Raw genomic sequence first — 13710 nt, 5'->3', positions numbered from 1 at the left:
GTTATTGATTTCTAGAGATTTTGATTCATCGAGAGTTGCTGTTTATTGGCATATAACCAGCCGGGTGCTGCTCACAGACCGCAAAAGGCCGGGTGCTTCCAATTTTCTCCCATGATGTCAGATTCGGCCCAGGAAAAAAAAATGTTGTGCATATGGGCCCTGAGTCATGACGGATCGGAAATGGACTGACACCATCTTTACCGTTTTTATTCCCATATTTTTTTGGAAACAGAATCAGAATCGAAAACCCCGGATACGAAAACGGATTCGGATAATGTCAAAAATGATAACAGAGCGAATACAGAGCGGACCGAATACGGTATCAAAAATTTACTGGAATATAAAAATATCTCAAAATGAGTATATAAATCTTTTCTAAAACAAATTATCAGCTTCTCAAATTAACCGAGGGCCGGTGCTGAAGGGAGGTGGCGTGCGTCGAGGTCCAGCGACGCCGGCGAGAGGTTTGGACGGCGACTGCCTGCACGCACCGGCGGCACCGTTGCAGCTGCCTCCGCCTGCACGCACCGACTGCCACTGCCTGCATGCACCGAGCCACCGACGCATGGACACACAGTCCTGCTGCTGCCTGCTGGTGCTGGTCATTAGCCGGCCAGGCCATGCACTCCAGTTTGGGCCGGCCTGATTGTTGGAATTCCGAAAATTTTTCCGAAAAGTTTCTGATCGTATCTGTTTCTGTTTTCGAAAAAAAATTTTGATTCTGATACCGTTTCCGAAAATTTTCGAAAAAATTCCCACTGAATGGTTCCGTTTCAAAAAACAGATCCGGACTCTGGAAAAATTTCGACCCGTTTTCATCCTACTCATGAGAAAGAATGGGAGGAAGGTGCACATGCACTTTCATATGAATCGTATTGGCGGTAGAAGTATATAGCCCAATAGAAAACTACGCCGCTCAGCTTTAATAGATGTGGCCAAAAAACGTGAATGACTGCATATGCTTCAATAGTCAAAAGAACTTGATACGAGGCTAACACGTTGAAATAAGGGTTCATTGGATATAAGTCATTACAAATTTACCCGATTGAAAAAAAACCGTTACTATTCAAGAAATCACAGGCGTGTCACTAAAATTTTGTAAAAATATAACGTCTTCTTCGTTCTTCCGTCTACCGGCGGGAGCTAGGGATCCCAAGCCGAGGCAGGGAGCGGCGACGGTGGCATCGTATAAGAAAAGGAGGATTAGTGCTGGGGACGGAGTGGGGGGAGGGGGGCGAGGATGTAACTAGCGCACAGGGACAAATGTATCTTGGTCCACCTCCCTCGAGGCCAGGGTAGTCGAATTTAGCCACCGTGGGTCGCTGTCATCCTTTGGCCTTTTGGATCCACCATGGAGGAGGCCGCTTCTTAGAGGGTGGAGGAGGCCGCTTTAATCACATGGAATAGAGAGCAGAGGAGACGACGACTAGCACTCGAAGCAATGGGCGGGTTTGGAGCTCTGCCACCAAAGAGCTTCATCTCTAGCGGCGGCCTCACGTACCTCTCAACTCCATGTGCCGTCCCTTGCTTCTACACCTTCCACCGTACATATTACCGTACTCTAAGCCTTCAACTCTGCACACTGGTACCACCCTATTCCCACAGCTACATCCTTCTCATTCCCTATCAAGGGAGGCTTCGACGACAAAAGCTCCGACTTCGGCAGGTGGCGGCAGTCTAGGGTTTCAGCGATGGCACGATGTTAGGGACGAGTTCGTTCATCTTACGTGAGGGAGGTAGCAATGTATAAGGACGACAATATGGGAGAATACGACTAAAAATGTGATAGCAATGGTATGGATAGAACTTTAGAAAATTTCAGTTGCACGCACAAGGTTTCATAAATAGTAATGATATTTTAAAAACCATTACATTTATAATAATATGGATCCAATTAACCCTTGAAATAATGCTTCTTTTCCCTCGGAGGACGGGAGGTGCATACAATTTGTGACTTGTGAGAAATGAGGAAAGTGGATAAATATCAACCTCGATGGTTGAGGTTAAATTTGTATATTATAGAATGGTACTGCGTTGATGTACTAAGAAATTTTTTAAAATATTATGATTGGTTGAAATGATATAATTGAAAAGATAATTTTCTTTTAGGGGACAAAATAGTGAGTAATACAAATAGTGAAACCGAATAGTACGGCTGCACGCACAGTCGCACAGATCGTCAGCTCGTCTCTCTCTATCGAAGCAGACAAGCAGTAAACACCAAAATTAATGGCCATCCCATCGACGTTTATCATCGGCGCTTGAGCGCCCCACGATCTGCTATCCCGCCGCCGCCGTGCCCGTCGACCGAGAGCGAGCAGGACGTACCGGCCGCGCGACTTGAAGAACACCAGGCGGCAGGCGCTCGTATCGTTACATCGCCGCTGTTTAGATCCACATATATTTTTATTTTTAGTCCCTTATCGTATCGGATATTTAACGTTAATTAGAAGTATTTAATATAGATCATAACAAAACTAATGACATAAATAAAAAATATTTTATTAGACAATTTTTTAAGCCTAATTAAATCATGATTAGTAAATGTTTACTGTAGCTTTACATCCGCTAATCATGAATTAATTAGGCTCAATAAATTTGTCTCGTGAAATAGTTCAGAACATAAGGTGAATTTTATTAATAGTCTATATTTAATACTTTTAATTAGTGTCCAAATATTCGATATGACAGAGACTTAAAAAGTCTCTGGAAATCCAAACAAAATTTGAATCACGTCCACGTACGGTACCGTGTACTTATATAGACGTGCCATCATATTTCCACGAACGTACAGTCGTTTTGCAAAAAAAAAAAAAGAACGTACAGTCATTCACGAGTACTACTATACGTAGAAGCGATCGACAACCAGAGTGTTGGATTGTTTCTTTAACTTCACGCCCTGTAAAACACATGTTAGAGACGGAGAGGGAGGTCGTTTCACATGTTATTGGCTTCGGTACGACCGTCTGCGCCGGCTATCCAACCCAAGTCCGCCGCATGGTTTCTTGCGCAGACTTTTGATGCGTACTGTACCGTAACAAAAGTCCATCCACCGGAGCCGTCTCCATCGGAGATTCACGCCCCCATTCGTCAGGGGTTAGACCAAATCATTAGCAGTTAAATATTCCGCTCACCTTTCGCACTGACATGGCTCGAAACATATTTTACTCATTTACGGCTCGCGGCTGGATCGCCCCCAAGCCGCATATTCGCGGCCACGCCACGACGGATTCTCCGAGGCCGCGGGCGGAGGGAGCGTCACGACGCGGGGGCCTCTGCAACGGGCCAACGGCCAGCTCTGCTCGGCAGCTCGGCGCGCGCGGGGGTCCCCCCCTTCGATACAAACGAAGCCGCTTCTTCTCCTTAAACCCAAACCCATCATCCATCTCCATCTCCTCCGCGCTGCACGCGGGTCACGTCGCACGCGCACCTCACCTCTTCCGCGCGGCTCGCCTCGCCCCGCCACCTCCTCCTCCTCTCTCCCCTACTGTGCTCCGCTCCATCACGAATCTCCTACGCATCGGGGATGGCGCGGGTGGTGGCGGCGGCGGGGGCGGCTGCTGCTGCGGCGGCGGGCAGGCCGCTGGGTGGCAGCGGATCTGTGGACCGTCCCGCGGCGGCGAGGCTGTCGTTCGCGCCGCGCGACGCCGCGAGGGAGAGGTGGGGCGGGGCAGCAGCGAGGGGGCGCCGCGAGTCCGCCGTAACGTCCGTGATTAGCCGCGCCCCGCGCCTCGACGCCGAGGTGGTGCCGGTGTCGGCCGACGACGACGCGGACGTCAAGGTTCTCTCTCTCTCTCACTCGTCGTACTTTTGACTGGTACCTAGCGTCCTCACCGGTCGGTACCTGGGTTACACCCTGTGGATTCGGCATGGGATGTGTCCGGTGGCTTTCGGTGCTTGAAATTCAATTATCCCCCCGCGGTGGGGTGAAATCGGATTTGTCACATTTGGGATATCGTTTTCGTGACCGTGGCGGTGAAATTTAGAGTGCGGAGTTGCTGTAAAGGTCATTTTCTTCACTATTTCTCTATAAGTACGTCGTCCCGTACTTTTGCTTTCGATACACCGCATGCATCCTTAGTTAGGAGTTAGGAGCTTGGTAGGTAATCTGTTCATTAGTTAGTTTTGTTAATAGAACGTTGGAAAAATTTAATTTCATAGTAAGGCGCCCATTTTCCTCTTCTCTGTAAGCTCACGATTGCTTGTTAGTTTCTGGTTGTGTGGATTGGGTTGATATACTGTTTTGGAAAATGACATTGGCACAATTGTGAGTTAGTTAAGGACCACTTCCAAGGAAGGAAAAACTAAGTAATCGCATTTCTCAATTTCTCATTTTCTAAAAAGGTGCTTTTGGGAATCTGCAGAATCTGCACGGTGCTGATGTTTATTTCCCGCCACCAGGAAAATATTAAACTACTTGAGCATCATATAAATATAAAATATCGTAGCATGGGTAGGCTACTTCGAACAAGAATGTGCTACTTTTGTAACCAGTTTGGTTAAAATCATTCCATTAGTTTTGTCATTTCTCAAGCCGCAATAAATTATGAAAACTCACAACAATCAAGAAGACTCAATTCCTTCTGTTTTTGTTTGATTTGTGCTTAATACCATGTGTAGATTGTCACCGTAGCATGTTGCCGCACACTGAGAGTTCCAATTACGTAGAATATAAGGTTTTAATATTTTAAAACATGCCCTTGTGAATTGAAAGTTTATTGAACTTATCGCAAATAATATTTCTTTGATAGGAAGAAGAAAACTTCCAGCAACTCAAGGCTATTCAGCAACTTGCAACAGCAACCAATGGTGTATGGTCTAAACCAAATGTAAGGCGCAAGACAAAGATTGTGTGCACCATTGGTCCTTCGACTAACTCAAAGGAAATGATATGGAAACTTGCTGAGGCTGGCATGAATGTTGCTCGGCTTAATATGTCACATGGAGACCATGCATCACACCAGAAAGTTATTGACTTAGTAAAGGAATATAATGCTCAAACAAAGGATAATGTGATTGCTATTATGCTTGACACAAAGGTCAGTATTACTTCTTTGAGTTCTTATACACTAATAAATCAACGGTTCACAATTTCATCCTAAGAACTTTCTCTACTTTTGTAAGTCTTACACAATGTATGATGTCTCATGCTAGAGAGTTTTTTTTTTTTGTGTTCTCTGCCTCCTGTGGTATTGTGAGTTAGAGGCATAAATGTATAATACATGAACTTAGGTATAAACCTCCTGCTTAACACTATGAGGTACCTATAAATCTCAATACTTGCAAACCAGAAAAAAAATTGCTAGGGGAATCTGCCTTTTTCATTCGTTATGCTATGATGGGTTTCTCTGATCATAACTGTTTTCTACATATCAGGGACCAGAAGTTAGGAGTGGAGATTTGCCCCAACCAATAATGTTGGAACCTGGTCAGGATTTCACTTTCACAATCAAGAGAGGAGTTGGGACTGAGACATGCGTTAGCGTTAACTATGACGACTTTGTTAATGATGTAGAAGTGGGCGACATGCTCCTCGTAGATGGTTTGTTGATATTCCTTCCCCTCTAACTTTAAACTGTTTTTGTCTCCTTTGTATAGAAACACATGATTGTGTTCAGTGTGAGCAAGTAAAACAACCCTCTCATCTACAACAGTTCAGAGATAATTTTCCGTGACTGGATTGGACTAATGATTTCATATATTGGCAGTAGTCACATGAATGACAACATGTCTATAACTGGCAAGTTTTAAGAACATTGTTACCTGCCATTATTTTCTTTACTTATACAGCATTTTCTTTGATTTGCAGTTACTCTTGCTAAATCATGCAAAACTGATTAATACTTCTACTGGAACAGCAGATACTAGTAGAACTATTCTTCTCTGCTTTGAGATGGTTGTGTGTTTTGATGTAACTTCAATGCTATATGGTTTCATGATGTACTTTTATTGATCAATATGTTGATACCATTTAGGTGGAATGATGTCATTGTTGGTCAAGTCCAAAACTGAAGATTCAGTAAAATGTGAAGTTATTGATGGAGGTGAACTGAAATCCAGGCGTCACCTGAATGTTCGTGGAAAGAGCGCAACCTTGCCATCAATTACTGGTAATAGCCAACTTTTGTTTCACTAAATATTATGAACACTCTTGTTTCATGCTCATTTTCTTAACTTGCAGACAAGGATTGGGATGATATTAAATTTGGCGTGGATAATCAGGTTGACTACTATGCTGTTTCGTTTGTCAAAGATGCTCAAGTTGTGCATGAATTGAAGGATTATCTCAGAAGTAATAACTATCACCATACATTGTGAAAAATTATCCGTGACTGATTCAACCATGTTTTAATCATGTGTCTTGTTTTGATTCTCAGGCTCCAATGCTGATATACATGTAATTGTAAAAATTGAAAGTGCAGATTCCATTCCAAACCTACACTCAATCATCACAGCATCTGATGGGGTAAGGGCCTGATGCATTAAACCCATCATCTTAGCTTTAGATGGTCTTGAGTTGTATGCAAAATCTTGAATAGGGCTTCCTTTTTTCCAAGCTCTGGTTTGGTACATAAACTTTTTTGCTATGTCAACATTTGTAATGGTTAATGATGTAGGCTATGGTTGCCAGAGGTGACTTGGGAGCTGAACTCCCAATTGAGGAGGTACCTCTGCTGCAGGTATGATGCAGTTGATCGTATTGTGTACATTCCATTGCACTAACGTGTCCGTTACAACCTGAGGCTTGTCAAAACCATTACTTTGGTTGTTTCTGTACTAAATTCTATACTTATCCAGCAAATAGTCTTCGTGCTGGAATAGCATGCACAAAACATTCTTAAAATTTCTGTGTCTTCATGCAGGAAGAAATTATTAGAACGTGCAGGAGCATGGGAAAAGCTGTTATTGTTGCCACTAATATGCTAGAAAGCATGATTGTTCATCCAACTCCAACCCGAGCAGAAGTTTCAGACATTGCTATAGCTGTTCGTGAAGGTTCTGATGCCATTATGCTTTCTGGGGAAACTGCACACGGAAAGTATGTGCTATCCTTTTCTTATATATAGATGATCACTCACATAGTAAAATCTTTTGTTATTCAATCATCATTGCCATATAGTATCATGCTATTTTCGCAATTGCATTCTTTTGGCAGTTATTGGAACTGCTAGAAACTTAGAGCATATAGTGGGCATGTTCAGCTGCACTTCCTATGGCTGCAGCGCAGCCAACATGTACAATGATTTGTCTCAGCACAATGGGTGTGCTTGGCTATGCTGCAGTGGATGTGCCATGCAGCTGAACATGGGCATTATTTATCCAGTAGAATACCTGTACATCATAAAATTCTTGTGGCATTCAATTTCCTTATATCTCTGGTGAAGAAAATCATTTATAATATTTCAACATTGAGCTCTTAGCGTCATGTTATTTGGGTTCCATCTAAGCTAGCTCTTTGGAATGGTGTCATGGTGTCGGAGTTACCAGTGACACCTGGTTTCATGTTGTATCAGTTATATCTAAGTTAGCTCTTTGGAATGGTGTCATGACATCGGAGTTACTAGTAACAGCTGGTTTCACTTTGATGCCATATCAGTTATTGACATAAATTATGGGACTTCCATATCGCTATTTGTGATACCCTGTGATGCTCATCACATGAATCGATAAGCATTGTTGCAACACTTGAATATAATCATTTTTGTTTGGTGCTATTACTTGCAATTTTCGTGTATTTGCAGTCATATAAATGCAATATTTTGATATGTTTTCAGCTTAAGAGATAAAATACCAATCTTATGGGTTGATTCCTGGCAGGTTTCCTTTGAAAGCTGTCAAGGTCATGCATACTGTTGCCCTGAGAACTGAAGCCACTATTTCTGGTGGGGAAACACCGACTAACCTTGGTCAGGTGTTCAAGGTCTGAACTCTTAACTGCCATGATATCATTATACCTTTCCCTCATATTTTTCCTTTTTCTAATTATATTTCTTTGTGTAGAATCACATGAGTGAAATGTTTGCCTACCATTCAACAATGATGTCCAACACTCTTGGAACATCAATTGTGGTTTTCACCAGGACAGGGTTTATGGCTATCCTACTTAGTCACTACCGCCCGTCTGGCACCATTTTTGCCTTCACAGACCAGTAAGATTCCTGTTTCCTTTTATTCTGATGCTTATACCAACCAGAAAATGAAACTCCTATAGTTTCTAGTTGTACAATCTTGAATTAACAGTAAAATATCAAATTATATTAACATTTTTTTAATCTGATAATTTTATAGTTTTAAATTTGGCAATTCGAAGCTCCAAATTCCCAGTCCATTTATACTACCTTGTCATCAGCTGCCTTAGCCAACCAAGAAAGAAATCATGCTCATTAACATGTGCCCATGAGCTAAATTTAGCGATGAACCCATTTATCCATTTGTATCAAATCGTATGAGCAATTTTACGGTCCTTGAGAAGATAACAAGAGGTACCAAAATTTCAGTATAAAATTTTGATACCTCTTAGTACCTAGGTACTAGGAGGTACCAAATTTTGCACATCTCAGTACCTACTCAAGGACTGTAAAATTGCTTAAATCGTATATGTAATTTATATGTAATTTTGTGATTCGTACATGCATCCTAGGAAGGAGAAAAACTGCTATGCTACATATTTACATTAATGTTTCGCTAGCATAGGTTCTTTTTAGTCTAGGAGCAACTCAAGAGGGAGGGCCTTTTTAATTCACCAGCCATTGGCTCTACCAGGAAATTTCACACCTGATACATTATTAATAGTTGATGATTTATATCAGCTGGTAATATTTCTTAAGAGGAAGTGATCAAAGTGACAACCTGGGTTTAGATAATATAATGACGGTATATGCTTCTGATGTCATAATAAACAATTGATCTAAAATGTATAGTTTTTTAAAAGTATGATGTATACTCCTTTTGTTCATATTTCCTTTATAATCTGGTACTCTTATCACCTAACTAGTGTTGGCGGTATCTTTGTAGAGAGAGAGTTAGACAACGATTGGCTCTGTACCAAGGTGTATGTCCAGTTCAGATGGAATTTTCTGATGATGCTGAGAAGACATTTGGTGACGCTTTGTCATACTTGCTGGTAATGTCTATATATTTTATCCCTTCTTATCTTCTACCTCCTCACTTTAATAGGCTATCTCTTTTTTCCCCAACTTCCCGTTTTGTTGTGAAAATCTTTAAAATCACATTAGTTAAACCAGTTAGTCAAGAAAATGTCCTGACACTACCTGAGCTCAGAATTGAAAACTTACGTACTACAACTTGGCTTTAAACTGGAAAATAATTTGTCCTTTAGGCTACCTATGGAGTGTGGTACATGGCTACATGCTATGGCTATGGATACCTTGATGTTGGAAAGTATATTTGAGGCATGACCAGCGAGATAACATACACCACAGGGGGTTCCTCTGCTCTTCACATGTAAAAAAGAAAAGAAAAATCTTTAGACCCTAATGAGTCTAAATGGTTTAGTCAATGAGCCAACAAGCATGATAGAAAAAATGGTATAGAACTACATAAAACATTGAAATGACCAAAATGCTCCATCGTTTCGTAGTTGCAACTGCTTATAAGCCAAATTTTGAATTTTAGAACTTAATTTTGAACTTAATTTTGTAGTTTTTTCATTATGATTTCTTTTACACATTTCGCTTTTGAGTCGCTATGGACATGCATATAAAAGTTTTATCCGTAAATTATTTTTCGCTTGCAAAAACGCGTTTTCGCTTATTCCTCCAAAAAGCGAAACGATGGGAGCCCGATCTTTCTGTGCTGTGCATAGTGTATTCATATTCCTTTTCTTGGATCAGAAATGGGACTAAGAACAACCAGTTGTCTTATTCGTCTTTTAGAATAACAAAATGTTCTATTTTCAAAACTTCTGGACTGGGGCTAGTAGATGTGATGTTGCATTGCATCTCTATCTTATGTTATGAAGCATGTCAGGTCAAATGCAGAAAACTGTTATGAAACATGTCAGTCAAATGCAGAAAACTATCATTTTCACTTTAGCTACTGAAAGCAATTGTTGCTGAAAGAAAATAGAGATTATGGTAAAACAGCAATGCCACAAGTACCCATTGTTCAGCGCATGGAATGAATTTCCACCATTTATTAAACAATAATAGTCCACCTGATATGATGCCACATTCTACAGAAACATGGCATGGTGAAGGAAGGCGAGGAGGTTGCGCTTGTTCAAAGTGGCAGGCAGCCTATCTGGCGGTCGCAGTCCACCCATAACATTCAGGTCAGGAAGGTTTGATGTGAAGCCTGCGGTCAGAGACTTAATATCCATGAATGTATTGATGGGCTTCCGGAAAAACCGCAGGCCTGATGATAATACCACGCTGGCATTACTGGCATCATTTAGTTGTGAGCATGGTGACCTGTTTGCAAGATGTAAGAGAGCGATTATTGTGATTCTATTGTCATTGCGGAATTATTCCTTTGCATGTAAAATGGTGTGAGCGACTCATCCCATTCTGGGTTCTGTAGTATGGTAGTATCGAAGGGTTCTTTGATTTGTGTTTACTGCTATCTGTTTCCTAATCAAGGATTGTATCAACAGAAACAGTTTCATTATATGAATTGCTGTAAGACTTGAAATCTGCATGAGGCAAGAAAGTGTGTTATAATTTATGAATTTTGCACTAGAACTGTGTTTTTGGATTACTAAAACTATGGTCAGTATTATTTTGGATTATGTTAGAGAAACCTCTCAAGTGTCAACTCAAAGCGTGCCCATACTAAAAATAGGCCCGATCTGCCCAGGCACTTGCGCATTCCTATGGGCTATGGGCCTAGAATGATTCAGGCTTCGTAAACTAAAAATAAGGATGGGTTTTGTCCGAGAATTACCACTCACCAGCGTCCAGCTGACGGTTGGATTCACCAGGCTAAAATTTAATTTTGACCGGTTACAAGGAAAACATATCGAAATTTAATTTTAAGTTTGAACTTTTAATCTTTTGGTTGATAGCCACCCTTGTCGACTTCCGCTGCTCTGGAGCTATTACAACTATTTTTTTTTAAAAAAAAACAAGCAACCTTATAGTAGTATTTCATTAGCAAAATTATCGCAACCAGGTATTATAACTTGTGACTGTAGAGACTCCGTTGCAATGTGATACTCCCTTCCATTTGAGAAAAAGAACGAATTCGTGGGTTTGGATATTGTTCAGCTTCAAACCCAGGGATTCTTTTTTTTTTCCCCTTTTGCAGTTCAGCTTGTAACTTTTGTTTTTCAATTCTGAGCTTGATGGGCGGTTCGAGAAGGGAGTACCAGAGCTCGCGTGTTATCTTTCCTGAAAGTCATTTTTACGTATGGGTGAGAACAGATTTTGTAATTCTTCTCTTACGTGAGAGATTAAACGCTTTTGGTAAAAATAATAAAAAATTAAAAGCCCCCCTCTTTCCTCTTCCCAGCTGAACTGCACGGACATGCGTGGGCGGTGCGCTCGCGTGCTACGCGGGCTGCGAGGTGACAATTGCCAACTTCCGAATTGACCGAGTGAATTTTCTTGGATTAGTCCACCTTCACGCTTATTCCACCATGCATGCACGTACTCCATCGGTTGATGCTGGGCAGTACGCACACCCTACTAGATCCGTGGACGAGCTAGAATATTTGTAGACTGGTGCTATCGGTGAGAATAATTAATCTTACTTAATTTCTACTGTCAACTTTATTACGTAAACAATTTAACCACTCTAGGTTCTCCTAATTAACAAAACACTCTAGCTTCATCCTTTTACTAGATAGATTAAGGAGATCATCGTTTCGTTTTTTTAATAAAAAAACCTACATATTTATAAATAAAAATAATCCGTGAATAAAAATTTTATATATGTATCCTTAACGATATAAAAGCAAAGACGGAAAAGTAAATTACACATTTCCAATCACTTGTTTCACTGAAAATCCCAAACGTCGTCTGTTCCCTTCGTACAACAGTTGGAGGGTGATTGTTTGGTTTTTTTCATGAGACAATATATTTATAAACCAAAAAAATATGAACGAAAATTTTATAAATGTATCTTTAGCGATTTAAAAAACAATGCTGGAGAATAAATTACGGTAAAAAAACACTAAAATTAATTTTAAATTTAATGTTAAAAATTTAAATTTTAATTTATAAGTATAAGTATAAGTGAAAAGATGGGACATTTATTTATTTTGGGTCGCTGGTTACATGATCTGCAACAAAAAGGTAGCTGCGTGGGGTTTCTCCTGGATCTAGCAGAGATACCGCTCGCCAAATTTGTATGTATTTTAATTAATGCAAAACACTTCCTTTATTATTTATCTTTGCTGATAGTACATCCAGTTCATAGATATATGACAGATGTGCATATGCACACGTATATATCTGCTCTTATTTATAGCACAACTCAACGTAACCACTGTGTGTATATATAGTATGTCACGTAAGATCGGTACATCTTGGGGTCTTCAGGTTAGCTCAGACGCTGTCCTTCACCTGGGAGCTGTAGCTGTTCTGCGCGTCGTAGTATCTGTTCCACAGCATGATGCCGCCGTACTTGGCGTCACCCTGCACCGCGGGGAGCACCGCCGACGTCAGGTCGCCGGGGGACACGTACCCGCTCCCCGCCGCGGCCTCGGCCGCCGGCAGGCCGACGTAGAAGCTCCCGGCGTTCACGCTGCTGGTCCACGTGTTCCACGCGTTCACCAGGTTGGTGGCGTCGCCGCCGCCGGCGTACTGGCACGGCGGGTTGTTGTAGAACTGCACCCACACGGTGGCGAACAGCCCCGTCTGCAGCGCCGGCCCCAGCGACGCGTCCGGGTACGGGCACTGCGGCGCCGCCGTCAGGATCACGCCCCCCTTCTGCGACAGGAACGTCGCCAGCTCGTCGTAGTGCGCCGAGTCGCCGGTCTCGATGTCGAAGTCGATGCCGTCCAGGAAGGCGTCGCCGAGCGGCCGGGACGGCGAGCTGCCGCCGAGGAAGTTGTTCCACAGGTAGTCGGCGACGTCCTGCGCGTCCTGGGTGGAGGACAGTCCGTAGCTGCCGGCGCCCCCGCCGATGGACAGGATAACCTTGACGCCCTGCGACTGGCACGTCTGGATGTCCGAGCTCAGGCCGGTGCAGCCGCCGGAGCCGGGGTCGCAGTGCCCGGCGAGGTTGAGGGCCGGGGTCTGGCCGTTGCCGAAGGTGCTGAGGAAGGACACCATGACGTACGCGTATAGGCCGGAGCTGCAGGCGTCGCCCAGGCTGCCCTCGTCGCCGTTCTGTCCCCAGTACACGGCGATGTTGCCGGCACGGGACGTGCCGACCATTGCGGCGGCGAGGAGGACGGCGGCGAGGAGAGGGGACAGGTTGAGCTTATTGGCAGCCATTGCTAGCGCCAGCTACGACTCGATCGATGAGGCAGTGATCGAGCTCCAAGACCACTGCGTGAGTGATTTGCTTGGTGGGGTGGTGAGGCTGTGGCACTCGGGTGGCCATTTTATATCGGTGGATGCATGGTTGAAGCGTTCCAACTTTGAATAACTACATGGCAATGTCTGCATTGAACTAGGGAAAGTTTGGCGCACCGGCTCGTGAAGACTTGAGCATTGACTTGGCTATTTCAGTTATACTTGTAGGAAACCATTAATTATTCGAAGTGGATCGTACGTACCTCCCTCTCGCTCTAAAACCTGT

The 13710-nt window shown here is 42.8% G+C and overlaps 2 protein-coding genes across 2 annotated transcripts; one reads left to right on the top strand and one right to left on the bottom strand.

The window, feature by feature from the left end:
* The first annotated feature begins 3380 nt into the window (after positions 1-3380).
* LOC102708766 (plastidial pyruvate kinase 2) lies at positions 3381-10651 on the top strand. Its single transcript, XM_015832649.2, has 12 exons — positions 3381-3781; positions 4752-5039; positions 5377-5542; positions 5976-6110; positions 6182-6292; positions 6378-6466; positions 6618-6680; positions 6864-7039; positions 7819-7921; positions 8002-8150; positions 9016-9124; positions 10202-10651. The coding sequence occupies exons 1-12, from the start codon at positions 3527-3529 to the stop codon at positions 10307-10309; spliced, it is 1752 nt and encodes a 583-aa protein (XP_015688135.2). The 5' UTR covers positions 3381-3526; the 3' UTR covers positions 10310-10651.
* Positions 10652-12212: 1561 nt separating this feature from the next.
* Positions 12213-13475, bottom strand: LOC102716542 (acidic endochitinase-like). Its single transcript, XM_006644406.3, has one exon. The coding sequence runs from the start codon at positions 13401-13403 to the stop codon at positions 12510-12512; it is 894 nt and encodes a 297-aa protein (XP_006644469.2). The 5' UTR covers positions 13404-13475; the 3' UTR covers positions 12213-12509.
* Between the last annotated feature and the right edge of the window lie 235 nt (positions 13476-13710).

The sequence above is a fragment of the Oryza brachyantha genome, chromosome 1, assembly GCF_000231095.2.
Source record: "Oryza brachyantha chromosome 1, ObraRS2, whole genome shotgun sequence".
In the NCBI taxonomy this organism is placed as follows: domain Eukaryota; kingdom Viridiplantae; phylum Streptophyta; class Magnoliopsida; order Poales; family Poaceae; genus Oryza; species Oryza brachyantha.
Note: the sequence above shows the minus strand (reverse complement) of the source record. Positions and strands in the feature narration are given on the sequence as shown.